General features: G+C 35.5%; 1 protein-coding gene across 1 annotated transcript in view; it reads right to left on the minus strand.

Annotated features, from left to right (window-relative positions):
• Positions 1-3190: 3190 nt before the first annotated feature.
• Positions 3191-21533, minus strand: part of LOC108680250 (serine/threonine-protein phosphatase with EF-hands 2) — a 49420-nt gene continuing 31077 nt past the window's right edge. The window contains exons 8-17 of the mRNA XM_018169041.2: positions 20656-20822; positions 20235-20271; positions 18866-19018; positions 16344-16481; positions 15620-15805; positions 13699-13817; positions 10453-10586; positions 9714-9874; positions 8771-8855; positions 3191-8174 (exon numbers count right to left, since the gene is read on the minus strand). Of these exons, the coding sequence (XP_018024530.2) occupies positions 7963-8174; positions 8771-8855; positions 9714-9874; positions 10453-10586; positions 13699-13817; positions 15620-15805; positions 16344-16481; positions 18866-19018; positions 20235-20271; positions 20656-20822 (1392 nt within the window). The 3' untranslated portion in view covers positions 3191-7962. The remainder of the gene's footprint in view (positions 8175-8770; positions 8856-9713; positions 9875-10452; positions 10587-13698; positions 13818-15619; positions 15806-16343; positions 16482-18865; positions 19019-20234; positions 20272-20655; positions 20823-21533) is intronic.

Consider the following 21533-nt stretch of genomic DNA (forward strand, 5'->3'; position numbering starts at 1 on the left):
AAATAAAATAATGGCGACTTGCATGATATCTATAAACAATATTCAACTAGTAATCATATAATATAATTAGTTTTTATATTGATTCTAGCTTGACTATTGATTTTTCCATTGAGTTCTAAAACAGACAAAAAAAAAATTGCAAAGCATTTCATTTTACCTTGGATTTCGTTTTTCCTTTCTAACAAATACCTCTCCAATATTTCCCCGTACTGATACACAAAATTTACCGTCAGATGAACTCCAACTCCACACTGTTGGAGTTCAGGCAGGAAATGGCGCTGCTCAGGAAATTGCATTACAAACAATTAGTAGGAATTAGCGACGTCAGCCAGCGTTCGGTCGGTGGACTGAAGGCACCAAATGCCGAGTATTAATCAACATCAGAGACCAACTAAGCGAACAGGGGACATACGTCAAATATATTGTAATAGAATGAGTTCTATAGCAAAGACTGTTACGTCATGTCAGCGTTACGAACATATGCATTTTAATAACATGAAAAATGTATTGTTAGAATACTAATGGAAAAGGTTGGTAGACTAATGAAGATTGTTAGCAGACTAATGGAGATTGTTAGCAGACTAATGGTGATTGTTGGTTGACTAGTGAAGATTGTTAGCAGACTTATCGTGATTGTTGGTTGACTAGTGAAGATTGTTAGCAGACTAATCGTGATTGTTGGTTGACTAGTAAAGATTGTTAGTTGACTGGTGAAGATTGTTAGAAGACTAATGAAGATTGCTATCAGACTAATGGTGATTGTTGGTTGTCTAGTGAAGATTCTTAGCAGACTAATAGAGATTGTTGGTAGACTAATGATGATTGTTGGTTGATTAATGAAGATTGTTAGAAAGCCTAATGGTGATTGTTGGTTGACAAGTAAAGATTGTTAGCAGACCAATGAAGATTGTTAGCATACTAATGGTGATTGTTATTTGACTATTAAAAATTGTTAGCAGACTAATAAAGATTGTTATCAGACTAATGGTGATTGTTGGATGACTAGTAAGGATTGTTAGCAGAATAATGTAAATTGTTATCAGACTAATGGTGATCGTTGGTTGACTAGTAAAGATTGTTAGCAGACTAATGAAGATTGTTATCAGACTAATGGTGATTGTTGTTTGACTAGTAAAGATTGTTAGCAGACTAATGATGATTGCTAGCAGACTAATTAAGATTGTTATCAGAGTTATGTTGATTGTTGGTTGACTAGTAAAGATTGTTAGCAGACTAATGAAGATTGTTATCAGACTAATGGTGATTGTTGGTTGACTAGTAAAGATTGTTAGCAGACTGATGAAGATTTTTATCAGGCTAATGGTGATTGTTGTTTGACTAGTAAAGATTTTTAGCAGACTAATGAAGATTGTTAGCAGACTAATTAAAATTGTTATCAAACTTATGGTGATTGTTGGTTGACTAGTGAAGATTGTTTGTTGGTTGACTTGTGGGTATTGTCAGCAAACACATGAAGAGGGTTGATGATCGTAAGGAAATTGATCCTATAAAGCTATACGAATTCTATATTAACGAATTTTGTAGATGATTATAATTAATCATATACGGTATGATTATAATTAATCTCGTTACGTTCATTTTAGTTAAAAAACTTCAACGAGTGAGTTATTATTGGGCGCTATGTCTATTAATTATAAATTAATTTTATTTGATTAGATACAAATTTTAACCCTTTAATTTTTTTGACTATATTTTACCCTGCATTCGCCAGATTTCTGATGAGCGTCAATTTTTACATAATTTTCAAGTTATTCCGAATGAAGAAACGAAATTTTGTCTGAGAGTAAGACTAGGCTGAAAGCAACACAAATGTTGCAGTATTGAATATTCCAAGTCATTGGTTGTGAAAGCAAAGGTTGTGAACGTCATGGTCGCGCACTCGAAAGCTGTGAAAGCAAAGGTTGTGAACGCCATGGTCGTGAACTCGAAAGCGGTGAAAGCGAAGGTTGTGAACGTCATGGTCGCGAACTCGAAAGCTGTGAAAGCGAAGGTTGTGAACGTCATGGTCGCGAACTCGAAAGCTGTGAAAGCGAAGGTTGTGAACGCCATGGTCGTGAACTCGAAAGCTGTGAAAGCGAAGGTTGTGAACGTCATGGTCGCGAACTCGAAGGCTGTGAAAGAGAAGGTTGTGAACGCCATGGTCGTGAACTCGAAGGCTGTGAAAGAGAAGGTTGTGAACGTCATGGTTGTGAACTCGAAGGCTGTGAAAGAGAAGGTTGTGAACGTCATGGTTGTGAACTCGAAGGCTGTGAAAGAGAAGGTTGTGAACGCCATGGTCGTGAACTTGAAGGCTGTGAAAGAGAAGGTTGTGAACGTCATGGTTGTGAACTCGAAGGCTGTGAAAGAGAAGGTTGTGAACTTCATGGTTGTGAACTCGAAATCTGTGGAAGCGAAGCTTTTGAACGCAAATGTTGTGAACGCGAAAGTTGCAAGCGCTAAAGTTGTGAACGCCAAGAGTATAAACACGGGCAATGAAGTCCATCATTTTTCTTAAAAACATTTATTAAACATGAACATTGATAAATTCCAAAAAGAGTTTGATTAACTGGAAAATTTATAGGCAAGTCTTATCTAGAGTAATTGCAATAGTGAAATATTCAACGATGGAAACGAGGCTGAGAATTTTCTGAATAATTTTTATGGTGGAACAGAAATGTAATATTTACAAAGCCGTACTGAATTTACTATAGGTTTGAAAATTTTTGAAAAAAAAAAATAAATTCCGAATTTTTTTGTCAATATTGCGATATACAGTATATCCCTTTTAAAATTCGGGGAATTATTATGAAAACACAATTCTTTTCTTTATAATATCATTCACAATATTAATTCAATCGTTTAAAATCGGCTATAACGCCTGATTACATGCCTACTCCACAAATTGAACTATTTCGTCATTTTTTTGGCAATTCACGGTTATAATTTGAATTTCCCACTTACAAAATATATCCCATCGCTTCAGAGATTGATATATGCAGTGTACCCACAACAAAATATCTGTTTTTATGAGTATTCAGTCTTCTGTTATGTATTGCGGAGCGTTTCTATGAAACGAGCCGCAATAAAATAAAAAAATTGATCCGTAGTTTGCATAGCGGTCTTTCTTTTCTTTCTAATTTATTCTTATAGGAGCACTGGAAGCTAGTCCATATGCCTAAACTGGGTTTAATTGGTACCTAACAGTCAGTAAAACGTGGTAAAGGGAACAGTGAAAATTCCTGCATAGCGGTCGAGTTTTAGAGAGAATTAATATTAATTTAAGATAAGAATTCGGACTATGGATATAGTAAGCAGATATATTGTTGTGAGATTTATTAATTAAACTCATAGTAAAATTTCCTTGGTAATGAAGATGGAAGTTCTCTCAATTAGTTCAATTTTAACAGCACCATTAAAGGAAGAAGAAATACAGCCGATCGTTCTCAAGTTAGATCAAACAAATTGTGACTTTCCTTTTATGTCATTAATAAAATGATACAATATTACTTAAATATTATAATGAGCAAAGAAGCACAAAAATACTCCGAGTTTTCCAATAAACTTTGATCGAACCTTTCGTAAAAAGATGAACATATTTCCATTCCATTATAAAGATGAGTATTAAGCATAGATATTTTCATTTATTTATAAATATCGCTGGTGATATGTGTTCATGTGCTGCCACAAGATCACTCCATGAAAAATATGATACGCAAAAGGATCTTATTTATATTTAAGGATAATGAAGACTTAAAATTACACTATAGAAAATCACTCTGATAAAAAAATTGATACGTTCGAAAGATTGACATGTCCGGATATTTGAACCGGCATAGGGGTTGAGAGAACGGGTAAAATATGTACAAAATATTTCATTCGGATATTATGAACTAATTTCTGTACAATATTCATTCAAATATCAGTTGCCGACACGTGTCATCTTAGAACACATGTGCAGTTCATGTAAAATTTACTCGTTATTGAATAAGTTATTTTATCTAATATTGAATACACTAACAATAAGAACGAGGTGAATATATTAATCTTGACGAATCTACTTATATAAGAAACGAGTGCCCCATATGTTATGCCACTATAATTATTGGGAGTATTATTGGACTATAACATTGGCACGCGAAATTGCCGGCGAAAATTCTATTTATATCCGACGTGGGGTTGCGTGGTGGCAGCAAAAATTCTATCACTTAATTTGTCATCAAATGGAAGCTTCATCAAATAATTTGAATTTTTATTGGCACGAGGAAGCTTGTCATTTTAGTTGCCATTTGTCACGCCCGAAATTCAATTAGATCAGAAGAGCCAAATGTAAACTAAATAATTTCATAAATTATTTACCACGTTTCAAATCTTCAGTTGAATGTAGAATAATTTCACCATAAGCGTGTGCTATCAAATTAGCGTGCAAAGAAAATACCGAATAATTTTTATAATATCATTAATTGTTCTATAAGAATTGTGAGAGCTTCTTAACATAAAATGTCACGACCAATGTATATTTTTTCCGTGAGTTAATTGGTACATTGAATACTCAGAACACGTACAACAAATATGCATTTTTTGCTTATGTTTTAATTTATAATAATTTATTTGTCATAATACATGCATGAAATGAGCTGCCTGCAACTTTTGAATCTTCACGTGGGACAATTCATAAGGCTATTTCTTTGAGGGTGTGATGGAATCTGCAGTTGTTTGGTTACATTTGATGAGAGAAAATTGCGTTTTAATCATTTTCTTTTTACACTTAAAAAAATTAGGAAATCTAATAGCAAGTATATTTTTAAAACGCGAGAAAAGCATTTCGTATAAATTCATAACAAACTCCATATTGAACAACGATTTTATAGTATTTTTCATTATTACCCATATTAAAACAAATTTGGTTATTTCATGTAGTAATTTCTTAAGATTAATTAGACATCAACATATGTGAGTTATCAACATATCGCATTACGATTCTATCTAAAAAATTTTTGCGCTAAATATAATTGAACAATAGATGTAAATCCCTTATTTCTAACATTGGATGATAAAATGCATAAAAATATTTTTATAGACTCAGCAAAAGCTCGTTTAGGAAAGGAATAATTGCAGCGTCTCTAAAATTGTCTGATTTTCAAAATCTTTTCAATAAATATATACATAAACGGATTACCTTCTCTTTTTCTACTGACGGTATTTTTCGTACGGATAACATTAAGAACGGGTAGCAAAGCCGTGTAAAAAGGTCTCGTGTACATCAGAGTGAGATCTCGTGTACATCAGAGTGAGATCTTGTGTACATCAGAGTGAGATCTTGCGTACATCAGAGTGAGATCTCGTGTACATCAGCGTGAGATCTCGTGTACATCAGAGTGAGATCTCGTGTACATCAGATTGAGATCTCGTGTACATCAGATTGAGATCTCGTGTACATCAGAGTGAGATCTTGTGTACATCAGAAAGAGATCTTGTGTACATCAGAGTGAGATCTTGCGTACATCAGAGTGAGATCTCGTGTACATCAGATTGAGATCTCGTGTACATCAGAGTGAGATCTCGTGTACATCAGAGTGAGATCTCGTGTACATCAGAGCGAGATAATTATGTTTTACTTTCCATTACTGTCGAGAATTGCTGCACGAAAACGAATTTGGAGACGTGGAAATTCAGAGATTCACTTCAATACAAAAGGTCACACGCTGAAATACAATGACGCTATTCACTAAAAATCTGCACACGCTGAAATATAATGATCTACATTATACTGCATGTAAATCGGCAAAAGTTTCAATACATTACAATCACATCCACAATAAATCGGCAGATGCTGAAGTATAATGATCAACTTCACTTTGAATCTGCGAAGGCTCTAATGCAATTGTTTACTTCACAACATATTAAATGATCATATAGATCCAAAGAGAGATTAAATAAGTCGTATAAGTAGAGTACAGCTTTCATTGTATAAATTTATAAATTTATGTGCTCTCTATTGGTCACATTTCAGATCAATTTTGAGTTTAGCAGGTTCACAAGCAATCCATAAATTCATATACTGATGCAGGACACTTTATCGTTTGAAAAATAATGGCGTAAACAACTCAATCAGTATTTCCCTTGTTTATATGACCGATAAAAAAATTATATTGAAATCGACGTTCTATGTTGCAATACCTATGATTTTCCTCGCCGTTGATTAATAATTATTAATAATTAATTAGTAATTCTGTCCAGAAGTATTCATTCATGCAGGAAAATTATTTAATTTTAACGACTTTCAGCTGTTTGCAAGTTCTACATATGCTGTCGGTTGAAATACATGAAAAATGTGAAAATATTCTTCAATGTTGAGATTCATTCAATGATGAAAATCTAATGAAGAAATATTTAATACAGAAGGCGGAATGAAATTTGAAAATTTTCTGTGCAGTTAATAGCGGTGCACTTGAATTATTCTCGTCCATCATTGGAAGTAAGTGTGAAAATACCTGACCAGGCAAAAAATGGTAAAGCGAACGAGATTTCTACGATTTTCGGCGAATTGATTCGAATTTTTAATTGGCGCGAACTGAGGGAAAATGATTACTAAAAATAAGGCCTCTACAGACGAATATAGCAGTGAGTTCAATTTAATAATAAATAATTTAGCACAATACTATTAGCGGGAGTCAACACCCATTGAATTCATCTAAATTTTATAAATTCATCCAGAAGTTATATACAGAAATGCAATGAGTTATTCACATTTATATAAAAACTACTAAAGTTACACCAAGATCCAGTTCGATAATAATCTGAAAATCATTATTGAATCGATGAAATCAATCATATCGATGGAGAACTTTCACTTCTATTTAACATTTGCCTGTCCTCGCCAACAAGGTTGTGCTATAATGAAGCACTTTCGTTCAAAAGATCAATAACACATTTATGATTTACTCGTAATTAATCTACTTTTTCACACTTATAAAAATGTTCCCGAAGTCATTATCATGTTCTGGACAACGAAGAAAGGTTGGCAACGATGTAGACGTGTAAAAAAACGCACTACAATTCCAAAAGTACATTTCCAAAAAAGACATTTTGGAATTGAAATGGAAAATTATAATTGCATCGGCAGCATCCAATCGTGTGCCAAATTATCCTAAATTGGGGCAACAAATTTTAAAAGCTGATGTCGACAATATACATAATGAGAGAAGCCGGGGCCATCGCAGGGACACTTCTGTGAAAAAAATCCGCTTTGATCATCGACGATCAATTAGAAGCATGGTATGAATCCACGAGGCTACTCAATTCTAACTCTGATCATCAGTGTACAATTCAAATACTGATACAAAGCTCTTCAAATATTTTTGATAATTTGCAACTATTATTTTAGTTAAAAGTAGGGATAATACACCCGAAATCCCTCTTAATATAATTCCCATTCAAGTCTGGGCTTGAATGGGAGTCCAGAATTCATGCTAGAGATAATTATTAAGCTTCTCATGCTTGACAATTATGAATGAATCAATAATTTTCAAGCAATTTCAATATGAGCGATGCGACTCAATTTACAGCTGGGATCTGACGTCGGAGAGAGTCCAGTTATTGCAGAATGTATTAAAGCGAATGTTTTCTTCCATTAAAGCTTCTCAATTAGTTTGGATTTATTTCTAGCCTTGTGAGAAAAGTTATATCAATCGAATGAGCAGGATGATGGAGCCTCTATAAACTGTTACGCTAAAAAAATTTCTTCTCAGTATAACTTATTGCTGAGTTCAATACTAGCATGCAGATGCGAACAAAATTAAAGCACAAATGCTTGATGTTATTCCCGCGTCTCATTGGCAATGGGACCAAAGTTGTGCCTTCGAAAATCGTGAGTCAATCTCAAAATCAGACGTTCGTTTCCATCTCCCCAGTCATGGAGATGGAAGCCATGTGCCGTGTGCACACGTCAACTCACGACTGAATCTAATCGTCATCTTCCTCTGAATCGTCGTCGTCTGGCTGCTGGAAGCTGCTCTCTACGATCCTGAAGCACTCAAGGAACTCATTGAAGTCGATCTTGCCGTCCTTGTTGATGTCCATGGAGGCCGCGAGGTCGGCGATCTGCTCGCTGGGCAGCGAAGCGTGGCGCTCCAGAAGACCGCACGCGTCCCTGAACTCGTCCATGGTAATGTAGCCTGGTGAAATGTGGCCCGTTCAAATATATTTATAGTTGACTTGAATCGTAAGGCAACCAAGAATTCAAACAAAAATAAATCATCAAGTTAATGATCCACATCTTCATCCAAAACGCTTTGGAGACAAAAGGCATCGTCAGTTCAAGAAAACTCTTTAAGTATTGAAAAAGAAGTTTACCCATTGTATACGGGTATATTTACAATTTTGCAACGGCTTATCAAAAAAGTTTAGTAACGAGAGCTTACGTCAATATAAAAAAGTTAGGTGCGATAAGAGAGAAAAAACTTAGGTGCGATACGAGAGAAAAATGTTTTTTTTTGCAGTATAATTCGACGTTGCAGTATAATAATTCGAAGATTCACAGTCTATATTGTGCGTACGCTAAATTCGATGGACAATATTTTTTAAGAAAGTTTATAAAAAACATTAAAGTATAACATGGTTCTGTCCCCGTTTTGTGCCACTTTTGAAAGTAAGTTGAAATAATTTAGAATATTGCTTCCGTGTTAGAGAAAACTACGCTGAAAATGGCGAACGCCTTACTATTAAAAAATTAAGAATAACGCATACGTTGGCCAATATTTGCTGTAATTACCTGAGTTGTCCTTGTCGATGAGTCTGAAGATGGCTTCAAGGCTGCTCTTGTGGCGGTAGAGCGCCTCCACGACGCTCGGCCCATCCTAAATCAAAATTGTATGAATCAGAAGAAGGCTTTAAGCAATGATATTTAAATTTATGACACACATAATTTTGAGAAATGAATACTATAGCATATAGACGCATTCATTTGCTAAAAATAGAAACGAAGCAACTGATAGACAAGCAATAGAAATTGAATTAAACTATTCTCATACTATTGAGTATTAGTTTTATGTTGCACTGGTCGAGCTGTTACATTAGAGACAACCACAGGAAACTTGTTGAGAAGTCTAAAATATTCAACGGATAAAATATGCGAAAGAGAACGAAACAGCAGAAAACAATTTCGATGGAAAATTTTTGAAATTTTGTCAATTTAGATGATTACCAACAGTGAAAGTACTGCCATTCAATTATATGAAATGAAACGGTACAGTTTTACATTATGTAAAGATGTCATGAAGTACATTTTTATTCAGTTGCAAACAGAAAAAAGTGCTACAACAACTTGCAGGTTTCCCAAAATGAGAACATTAATGTACAAATTAAAGCACAATCAATTTAACCCTAAATTGATTCCTGACTTCGGAAGATTATAGTGAATACCGTAACCTGTAGTTATAGATACTGCACCTTAATAACATTTAGAAAGCTAATTTTGTGAGAATTATTAATGAAGTACATCAGCTTATTATCAGCGGGTTGCTAAATGTTCATGGCAGCAGAAAATTTCTTGCATATTTCCAGCAGAAATTCAATCCGGTTACTCATCCCCTGCGATAAATTATTAATAGATGACTTAATTTTCATAATTTTGTACATGCCGTCTTGCTGCATCAATAACTCCTAATATCGGATAATGGGTGTACGAAGCGATCACGTATTATGACGCCATTGACCTGAGAGTTGGAGCTTTTATCGGTCCTAAAGGTTGACTGGTAATCGACCAAGCCGGTCTTGGGATCGATGGCTACGAGTTTGTCCTTAAGAACCCTCCATGGCAGCTTGAGTTCGCTCGCCTGTTCCATCACCTCCACCCACTTGCGTGTCGTGATGAAGCCTGTCGAGGGGGCAATGAAAACAAGCTTTTAGAATTGGGTTAAAATGAAAGAAACTTGCCTGCCTGAACCCTGTGGAATATAAACTGTGACAAAGAGAGGAGAACTGATAAATAATATGAATAAAAAGCTAGCGGCTGATTTCACAGTCTTCTTTGCCGAGTTACTCCTCAACTAAGAACGGTTCTTGTCGGTATATACGTACATTAATTTGGAACTTGTGTACTGAACGTTTTATTGTCTGTCATCATTGGTTGACATCATGTAAATTTCTAATGTAAGCATCGTTTTGGCTCCATCCGTGACTTTTATAAATAAAAGATGTTTGCTGCCGACCGTAAACAAGCTTGAAAGAATGGAACTTTCTTTTAGAATACGATAGCGCCAGCCAGCCGTAGCCACACACATGCAGAATATAAACTGGTGACCCATGAGTTTTGTACTGTAATGATATTTCATGAAATGAGAGTAGGACAATCCGTACTAACGTTCACCATTTCCATGAGTACTCCTTAGATGGGGATTGAAAGGGGACTCGTCAGTCTCCTTTCAGTCCCACCTGGACCTCCCCACGCCTCACCTGTCAACTCAGGATCAGCTTCCTGGAATCCTTTAAGGAGTTTGGGACGTGACGCCATAATCTGACAGCGCAGCTCGTTGATGGCCGAGAGCTCCATACGCCCCACACGCTCCCGCAACGTCAAGTGCTTGTTCCTGCAACACAAACGCGCTGGGTTATGTGCTTGTTCCTGCAACACAAACGCGCTGGGTTATGTGCTTGTTCCTGCAACGCAAACGCGCTGGGTTATGTGCTTGTTCCTGCAAAGCAAACGCGCTGGGTTATGTGCTTGTTCCTGCAAAGCAAACGCGCTATTATGTGCTTGTTCCTGAATCGCAAACGCGCTAGGTTATGTGCTTGTTCCTGCAACGCAAACGCGCTAGGTTATGTGCTTGTTCCTGCAACGCAATCGACCTTGGTTATGTAAATGCTTCCAAAATTTATTGACTTGTTTAATTAATAATTTTTTGGCGAAATTTGTTTATACAAAGGGAATTATAGTTCTTAGTATTATCTTCATGTTATGATGGTTGTATTTATTGAGGTACTGCTGAAGCCTGATAAAAAGCGTTCTTTTTGTTTCTAGACCATAAAAATAGATTGAAATATAGTATCAACATGCAATTAAAATATTCCGTAGTCAATATTGCGCACAGAAATATTAAACCTGACGTAGTAATAAAATCACAAATTGTGAGGCCAGTCCTTTGCGCTTCCATTGCATAAAGTTTTTCCAAATCAACTATTTTCTGATACAGTACAAGAAATTTTTCATGAAGATTTTTCCCAAATTATGAGATCCTAAGAGTAGTAAAACGCGTAAACAAGAATTCATTACATATATAAAGAAATAATTGTTAAACATATGACATGATGATTTGAATAATAGTTTCGATTTTTGTTAGCTGCATTCAACTGTAAGAAACGAAATCCAACGAATTTTCGATGACGGCGTATGAAACATTTACGTTTTGCATGAACATCGCGTAGAATCTACCCATGAGACTAAGGCAATACTGGGTCGCTATTTATTGCACAAATATTATAGGATGACAGCCCGTGTCACATGAGATATTTGTTCCCGCAACGCAAACAAGCAGGGGTCCGATGTTTGTTCCTGCAACACAACGCGGCCGGACACAAACATACGGATGCTGGCTCGGGTGGATTGCAAGGGATGGGATTGAATGAAAAGGATAGATCGCAGTAGACGAATTGGATAAAAATGACTGCTGACAGTATATGGGAATGGATGAAATGGGTGGATTGCAATGCATGAGACATTTTAAACCAGACTGATTGAAGTAGATGGAACTGAATGAGATGGATGAATTGTAGTAGATAGGGCTTTATTTGATAGAAGGATTGCAATATATTTGTCTTGATGGACTGGATGGATCGCAGTACATGAGGCCGGATGAGGTGGATAATGATTCTAAATAAGTAAGGTTGGACAACAACTGAACGATTATTCGTCAGGTGTCAAAGAATGAAAAAAGGATAAATAAAATCAACCTGTTACAATAAGGGTGCTTATTTTGAAGGATTGCAATGAGGAACGTAGAGCAAAATAAAGGCATGTAGGAAACTAAGAAATATAGCGATGAGATAACATTGAATAAGAGAGCCAATTTTTTAATTACTTTAGCGTGTCTCTCAATTGGTAAGGATGTAAATACGTAGATTAAGAGAAATAAAAATGAAATATTGAAAAAATGCGGACTTTCAGTTGCCGGTTCAACGCTTGGTTAATTTAAAAGCGTCTTCGGATCGAAAGTACTGTAAACATCCGAAGTTGAATGAAGAGTTGTAAGAACACAAGACATTCTAAACCTAATGGATGGAGAAACTTAACGGCGCTGAAGCGTAGGCCTGATGTGGCCTGTCGCCGATTCTTTTCCTTTTCGTGACTTGTTCACAGAAGATATAAATTCATGTCATTTGACCGGATCTTTTCATGACTGACGAAAGTTTTTAAACATAATACCTGAAGCGAAAACCTAAATGACTTGGGCCCCACACCTGAAAATTCTAATTAATATCAACAATATCCTTGGCTATATGAGAGAGTTCAATTTTTAATCAGCAGAGGTGTCATATAATTAATTTTCTTTCTAGATCACTTGGTACACAGAAGCTACAGTGAAATAGTTCTTGTTTACTGCATTTCCAATTATCGTATACAATTTTTCGGGTCATTTTACCTTCCGCTTTCAAAATCCTACAAACCCGCAATGTTTTAAGGGTCGATCATCTATCAAATTAAATACTGTGGGTGCAAAGTTATGGTTATGCGCTTCTCACACTTCAATGAATAGTTAATAAAATAGTAGTAAATATTTATTAGTATACATAATAGTAGTAAATAATTGTAAATTTAGTAAATAAAAATGAAAAAAGAATAAATGAATGGGTGAATGATAAGCTAAACAATGAAGAAATACTAAAAGTTGGTGCGTAAATTTCTAAATTGCATTGAAAAGAAGATAAAAGGCGGTCTGATGGTGAAGAGGAAGGAACTCTTTTGGATCAAGATTTGTGATGTGATGGCTAGAGAAGAATTAGGGCCTATAAATGGTTGTGTACAATGCTTAAGATTTCGTTAAATTAGTGAAAAGGACTTGGATAGTTACATGGTACACAAAAATATTGGTTTTTACTTTTAAAAATTTTAATGATAAATTAAAAATAATAATTTTTGATGTAATTTATCAATTTATTAAATTTATATGTTATAAAGTTTTGAATTTCAAATTGAATAAATATTCAAAGGTTTAGTTATATGGAAGTTTTATTCTAATTGTGATTAAAACGTGCAATTTGTTAGTTAACATTGCTTTAGCCTAAAATTTACAACGGATTTTGAGACACGGCAGTGGGAAAACGGCATAATATGATAATAGAATAATATGAAAAGGGATTTCAGCTGATTCGATTTGCAAATATTTGGGATTATCTATCATAGATCAGCGGGAAGAAGTAATAGTTAGTAAAAAAAATTACATCAAGGACAGTCAGGATAGTGGCAGAGTCAAAAGTATATTAAAGTAAATAAATTCAAAGGTATAATAAAGTAAAGAAATTCAAAACTATATTAAAATAAAGAAATTCAAAAGTATATTAAAATAAATACATTTATAAGTATATTGAAATAAAGAAATCCAAATGTATATTGAAACCAAAAAATTTAAAAGTATATTGAAATACAGAAATTCTATAGTATATTAAAGTTAGGAATAGTTTGAAGGGAGCAATACTGAGACTGACTTGGTATCAGCGGTGTACTGGACGTAGTGTGGGGCGAGCGGGCGACCCTGCAGCTTCATGTACGCTCCTCTGTTGGAACCTTCCCCGTAGTAGTTAGAAGCTGAGAACACTGTTACACACTGCAACAGTTACGATAACACTGTCAGGCACTACAACAGTTACGAGAACACTGTCACGCACTGCAACAGTTATGATAACACTGTCACGCACTGCAACAGTTATGAGAACACTGTCACGCACTGCAACAGTTACGAGAACACTGTTACGCACTGCAACAATTCATGTAAATTTGTTTACTTTTAATGTCCAATTTTTCTTGCATTAATGATGGCATTGAGAGTGTACACGATTAAATGGAACAGAGCCTAAAAAGAAATATTTCCAACCGAACGTTCACATCATCGTCTGAAGCGAACTATTTGAGGAATTTAAATAACAATTATTTATCTCAATGGAGCATCGATACCTTTGTCTACTGACGGCTATAGTTACTTAAAATCTTAAAGAGTACAGCGTTCCATCAAAGTTGGATGCAAAGTCTTGTAACCTTTTGCAACATATTTGGTTAACCTATATATAAAAAGAAATTAACTAAATTTTGGGCTGAATACAATTGATGGCAATTAGTTAATTAATTGATACTATTATTTCAAATTAGATTTCAACGAAAGACTTATTTTAACTAAACTAATTAATAAATTCATTCAATGAAGTGGTTGGTTTCTGTCTTCGCCATCGGAAGACTTAACGACAATATTTCTTTCATTGATAAATATAGCCATCTTGTTTGACATAACTATGCCACTGAAACTAGGATTATTATAGAATAGAATAGAATAGAAATGTCGACATTAAAGAAAATAGGCCCATGGCCTGTTACCGATTTTTGAATTTTTCGTGACTTGATTCACAAGGGGTCCGGCCTTTGGAATCCGATCTTTCCATAACTGACGATTGCTTGAGATAGCTGCTGGACTTATTGCCTGGTCCGTAATTATGAACCACTGTTGGGAAAATTTCCCAACCTGACTTCTTCTCAACTAAAGATGAAGAACCAGAACTTTCTTGTTTATATAAATGGAGCCGTAGCTAGCATAAAGATTAATTAACGAGAGCTCATATAGCGCGGTCACTAAAGTTCCTTACCTACCTTAACTGTGTCGCCATAGTTTCCTGAATTATTTGCTGTTAAACTTATTATTATTTGTTGTGCACAACCCTTGCTTAATTGATCTTTGATTTGGGGTGCATGCTTTTTTCACTTCTATGTTTGATCACTTTGGCCAGCCAGCCAAACCCTATTGATCGACCTCTTAAATAACCTAATACGGTACTTGCGCTTTATTGTATGCAAGTCTTAAATTTAGAAAGTATCCTTGATAAATTGGATGCGCGCTTTAAATGTATAACCTTAAAAACTTACCTCTTAACTGAACTTAAATGGCCAAAGAGTTCAATGCTCCTTCCTATGGTGACGTTTATTAATTTGGAACTATTTTACATTAAACTCACTTATGCAATTGCTGTACAGCATCAAAATTCCACTCTGGAAGCACAGCTCTACCTGTGCACTTATTTTTCATTAAATAAGGTGAGCATTTCTCCAGTTATCTATGAATTGTGCGATACTGAGACTACTTAAAGCGAAGTTGTCGTTCCGGTGTGGTGTTAACTTTGTTCATTTCTATACCCAGTATCCCAACTTGAGAAACTTCGTACGTCGGCCTCCCTACTGCTCGCCTGGACCTTTCTTTCTTGAATACTGGGAGCAAGGACGCTAATTTGGGACTGGCTTCTTTGAGAAAAATAAAATAAATCTGCTTAATATTCAAATTTGTCTTAATACTTGATAGCGGTCTAACTTAGACATTTCTAGAAGAGGATTTCCTCCTGCGTTGGGAAACTTCCCAACACCACTCGCCTTGCCATCATGTGAGAGCTCGTAGCCGTCACTTTTACACTCATGAGAGCGCACTAGGAAACTCAGGTCATTTCTGTCGAGGAATTCACTGGTGATGTCGGGACCAAAATACGAGCCTCCGCCCCTGAAGGAGTTAGGCTCGCAGCCTGACGACGACTGGGGGTCGCTCCAGAGCAGGTCTAGGATCTGTGAGCATGAGGATATGTTCAGTTATGAACGAAGAATATGACTGAGGAATCTCATTCTGGTGATAAATAACTACAAAGATGATAGAATTGAAATTATAACAGTTCTTCCGAGCACATGCGCGTTTGTAGAGTAAACTCCCAAGAAACAATCAATATAATAAGTGGATCGGCATCCGTGTTTCTCAGCATTTAATATGGCCATAGAAGAACGATCATATATTGGTATTTTTCTTACTTCTATACAAGAATTTTTCGACGGGAACATCCATCTAAGTCTAATTTAATTTAAAATATAAAGTACTGGGCTTACGAAAATTACACTGCGACAATCTCCCCTCATTTTCTTATCTCATTCTATCGGAAAATTCGAAAGAATTAGGCCTACCATCTTGACTTGCCATTTTTTCTAGAAGGTATTTATATTTTCATCCCGTGGCGCTCGGTTTAACATGAATTTTTTCCATTCTTTTTGAAAGCTTTTTATGAATATTTCAATAATTTGTAGAGATATTTATTTAAGTGTGACTTTTCCTCACCATTTTCCACTCCTCCGCGAGGTCCGCCAGCCGACTGGTCGGTCCATCACCGGCGATTTCAGGATTAGCGACGCTGGCGAGGTCCAGCGTCGACGTCTCAACGTCGTCCACGAGCGGCACGCGCAGCACGCTCACGTACTGACGGGCGTGAACAAATATTAATTGATCGTTAAATAATATAATTATAACATAATATCGATGCAACTATATATAACGACGGAATAGCTACAACTATTATTTAATGATAGTGAGTTTACTTCTACATTGCTCATCGCCAAAAGTATGTCATTATGTACCGCTGTGCATATCTAAAGTAATTTATAACAGCTTTTAATTTCTGCATTCTTTGCGGAAATTAAAAGAAAGGTATATAAAATTACAATGAACTGCCAGGTTTTATAAAGGTTGCGGGCTTGCCAAATGCCTGAAGAATACTTGATATACATTACATTACCAATAATTAGTAACTGAAATTACTGCGGAAACAATTACAAATCAGAAATTTTATTAGCTTCGACCATCCATCATTTGGGACCTGCAACACACACGTACAGCTCATTGTTCCGAATCTTGACTGAACCTTATATTAATTAGCTAAGTCGTTCCAATAAGGTGGATGCCGATTGATTTCCCATTGAAATTTGCTCAGCATGGCTCCTATATTTACCGAGCGTCATGAGCGAGAGCATTTTCATGGTGGAAGAGTGAGCGCTGATGCTGCTTCCCAAGGCCCTATTCGGCAATTTTTTGGAAAATTGTATCCAAATCTCTTTGTAAAAGAGCTGATATATTTTTCTTGTTCCCGAGGAAATAAACTAATAAGATCCTCTCTGCCTCCCAGAAAACCATTCCGCATGAACGCTCAGATTTTTCTTTGACGGGCCCACTTCCTCCCCTGAGCAATCACTGCTTCGAATGATTTTTGTCCTCGGGATTGCACGGGTGGAGTTATGTTCGTAAGAAAAAGTTCAGAGTTCTCATCCCCTAAATGCAACATTTCCTTAGAAAGACCGGCCCTTGATTTCTGCTGATTTGGACGTAACGGCCCTGGAACCCGCCGAGCAGAGGGCTTGCTCAGTTACAAACTACTCACCAGAATTGAGTGTATGGAAACTACGAAGATGTTGAGTGTCTCTGTTACTGATTAGGTAGTTATTTGCCTATGTTTTTCAATGAGATCACGAACAGCATCAATGTTCTCCCCACAAACTGATGTGTTGGCCTGCCTATGAATGGGTCATCTTTGGTCTCATTTATTTTGCTTCCGGAACAACTAATCCATTAGTAGGTTGATGATTTTTCGAAGCACTGTCTCCATAAACTGGTTCCGGAGAGTCGATGATTAGGCTGTTCTTCCACCCAAGCTTCACTATTCATTTGATGTTAGACCTGGCCTCGATTTCCTCAGATGCCATGTTGGATGAACGGTTGTTACTTTTTCCAACAGCTCCCCACGTTTTTACCATTAATTTAATGGTTCATATGAGAACACGCTATAAAACACTGATCCAGGGTCGTTCTGGTGCATTGGCCACATACTTTTTTCATAGAATTAGAAGTTATGTCCATTTAATACGAATTTTTCGAAGCCTCCTCGTAGACCGCTAGGTAATAGAAAAGAAATCAGAACTCCATTTTCGGTGCACTCCCTTTACTAGATTTAAATTTAGTAATCGATATATGGGCTGAATTACAAGTTATGAGGCTCAGATTTATCTGCGTTCAAGTCTCATTTCAATTCAGATAGGTGAATATAATTTGAGAGCTATGATCGGGAAATTTAGCTGATAAGGTATTGGATGAGAATTTGGTTCATTTATGTTCAACGATAAATTAAAAATGCTACCTAAATTGGGTTGTTAGCGTAATAAAGTGTCATTAATACTCGAAATGTTCGTTTAAGATTTCCTTGATAAAAATTTGTCCTCCCACTAAAGCTGTTCAGCCTAATCAACAGAAAATTTTCAGGACTTGAACATAGAAAATGCGAAACTTCAGGGCAGACCAAATTGTCCGGTTGCGTTATTCTGTATTTGACATACTGAATCCCGACATCCCGAACCCCATCATCTCGTATTTGGTTCATAATTTACAAAATATATTACTGTCGTTAAATATAGATACGTTCAAGCCGGCATTAAGCACGGAACTCCTATCTAAGTCCCGTTCCGATATTTAAAGGAACCTTGAACATTTTTTTAAATGAGCAGTTGCCAAATGAAAACCACATATAAATTTTTAACCTAATTCGCTCCACCTTCAGCAAAGTCTCATGATTCGACAAAAAAAAATCAAGCTGTATTCTAAGGTAATATCTCGACACGATAATATCTTCCAGATGCAGACATCAAACACAAAAATTTATCAATAATTATGAAGTTATGATTATAGTACCTCAAAACCTCTCTTTGCCGGCTCACTAGTGATTTTGGATATTTACGCCTTTTCTAACTCAACTTGGAAACGCCGTTTCTAACTCAACTTATTTAATAGACATGGCTTGTCTATATATTAAATGGTACCTTAGATCTGTCCACCAACGCGAGCTTCTCGAGGTCCGTGTACTGTGAGATGCCTCCATGCACCACGAAGGCCGTGTTGTCGATCACTGACCCCAGAGGCAGGTAGCGGTACACCTCCTCGATAAGAGCCAACACTCGCGGACCGTGTGACCCCTGCCGCAAGAAAAAAAATTATATCTAAGATATTAACTACAGGTTAATATATAATATAATATAATATAATATAATATAATATAATAATTATTTATATCATATTTGTATATATTTATATAATTATTAAATAATGTATTATGATACATAAAACAAAAGGCATGATTAGTTTTTAAAATACACGAGCTGCTACTAGTTAATGTACTATCGCATGATTTATCCTTTGGTGCTTTTTTTATTAGGATGTAACTTCAATATCTTATAACCATCAAACAATGCCATCAGGATTGAATCAAAAAATAAATCAGGAATCGGTGAAGGACATTCCTTTTGAGCAATGCAACAATTTATCACGAAAGTCAAATTAATCACCGGCATTCATCGTTGACTATTTACTGTATCTTCAAATCTCCGCTTATGCCGCACAAAAATAAATTACTTTTTTTCGTGGGAATAGTGATAAAATAATTATTTTCAACAAAATTCGCTGTTAGAGATTATTATTTCCAGCTGCTTCAAGACCATAAAAAATTATTTTTTTCCAAATATGTTACCAATTTTCTAAGTCTCAAAATGTGTTCAAAATTAATCCAAAAATGATGGCACAAATTATGCTTCATATTTATTTCAAAAAAATTGACTTGGAAATTGTAGTGTAGTTATTAGTATTTTTTTTGAATTTATAAGATTATTTCGAGTTGTTCACAAAATTTCAGATTTTTGCTGTAAGCAAAGTCTGGAGCTCGCGGAAAACTTACGGGCGATTTACGGCCCCGGGGTAGAGGACATGGGATCCTTAATCGAAAGCTTCATAGCAGAACATCGAAATTTTTCCATCAGAACAGTAAATATCGAAGTCAACATAGTAGGAGGATTGCCCGATGAAAGAGTTTCAGGCAGAATTGGTTAAATATGATAACAGATGAATTTTCCAGCATGTTTCCATTTCTTTAACAACTTCGAATAATGGTGGAAGGTAATTGATGAAAGTGTCTGATAAAATGTTTTAAGTTGTGCCCCATTATTTAGATTGTCAAGAAGATGATGAGAAAATGTTCTACATATGTTTCGGAATACTAAAACTCAAAAAATTTGATGCAACGAATCATATAAATCATACTTTATAGGACATGATACACGCTTTGAAACCAAATATTTAGTCCCAACATGACTAGATTAGGTTTTAGGTTCTAGGTATAAAGTTTTATTTCTATCTCACCTTGAACTTTTTACTGATCTCCTTGCAGAATCCGTATCTGAAAAATAAATTTATATATGAGCCATTATTTTAAATTTAAACTTTAAAACTAAAAAGCGCGTTAAAGCTATGAAATAACTAATGCCCCTGTTCAAAAATTTGCTAGATTGTTGCTAATGCCCTTCCTTTTCCTTTGGTTGAAATATGATTAGGAATTCTGTTGCCATTTGATTGATTTAAAATTCGGGTAATTTTTTTGTCTGTACAATGACAATAATGAAATTTAACCTAAATTTCTTTTATCGAGACGATGTTGAAATGAATGTAGACTTTCCGAAAAATGGCAAAAAAAATTCAACAAATCATTCAAAAATTTACAATAATTTCGCCTAAAATTTTTAATTTCTGCATATAATAAATAATTAATTCTTTGATATTTTACCTGGCATTCATGACGAGGTCTTCGTGATTGCCTCGGTTAAGGAAGACTTCGTTTGGCCATACGAGCTGCAGCGCCAGCAGCAGCAGCAGCACCTCGAGGCTCTTCTTGCCGCGGTCCACGAAGTCTCCGTTAAAAACATACGGGTTCTCAGCGGACGGCAGTCCATTCTGCACCGTGCGGGGAAACTTGTATTAAATGTCGTAATTCTGTAACTTGTGTTACTGAATTACGTAAAAATTTATGCGAAAATGGTGAGGAGTATCATCTTTTTTCAGAGATCCAAGGAAGAATGAAGTTTAAAATATATCCAGTATATCATTTTATCAAAGTAGTTTGAACATATTTTAAACAGCATCAAAGCATTTTTTGCATTATTTATTACATGGTCAAGAGGAGAAACTTGGTACATATGTACTATGATCTTGCTTTTGTAGTTATTGTTATAAGAATCTAAGGTAAAAGACAAAAGTTGCGTATACAGTATATATATACCACATCCCAGCAAAGCGATTGTATTATTTCATGGTCTCAATACGCGAAAATTCTGCAAGTTCTTTTATTGAAACAAAATATTATATAAGCAGTCATATAATGTCCCTCCTACAGCAGGGAAAAGCATCAACAATTTATAAAATTCCAAAATTTCACGCCATGATCTGAGTGAAGTGGATAAGCAACACAACTCTTACGAACACTTATCACTTGCGTAATGGAATACTGATTCAAAATCTAGAAAAAATATTAAGAGCATATGAAATTGAATAATTCCTGAATATTTATTAAACATTTATTTAAATAAATTTGTGCAGTAGCGAATAATGATAATTCGTCCTTTAAGTATCGCTCAAACTAACTTTATGTGAAAAAAGCAAAAGCGG

Source organism: Hyalella azteca, unplaced genomic scaffold (genome assembly GCF_000764305.2).
Source record: "Hyalella azteca isolate HAZT.00-mixed unplaced genomic scaffold, Hazt_2.0.2 contig8324, whole genome shotgun sequence".
NCBI classification, from domain to species: domain Eukaryota; kingdom Metazoa; phylum Arthropoda; class Malacostraca; order Amphipoda; family Hyalellidae; genus Hyalella; species Hyalella azteca.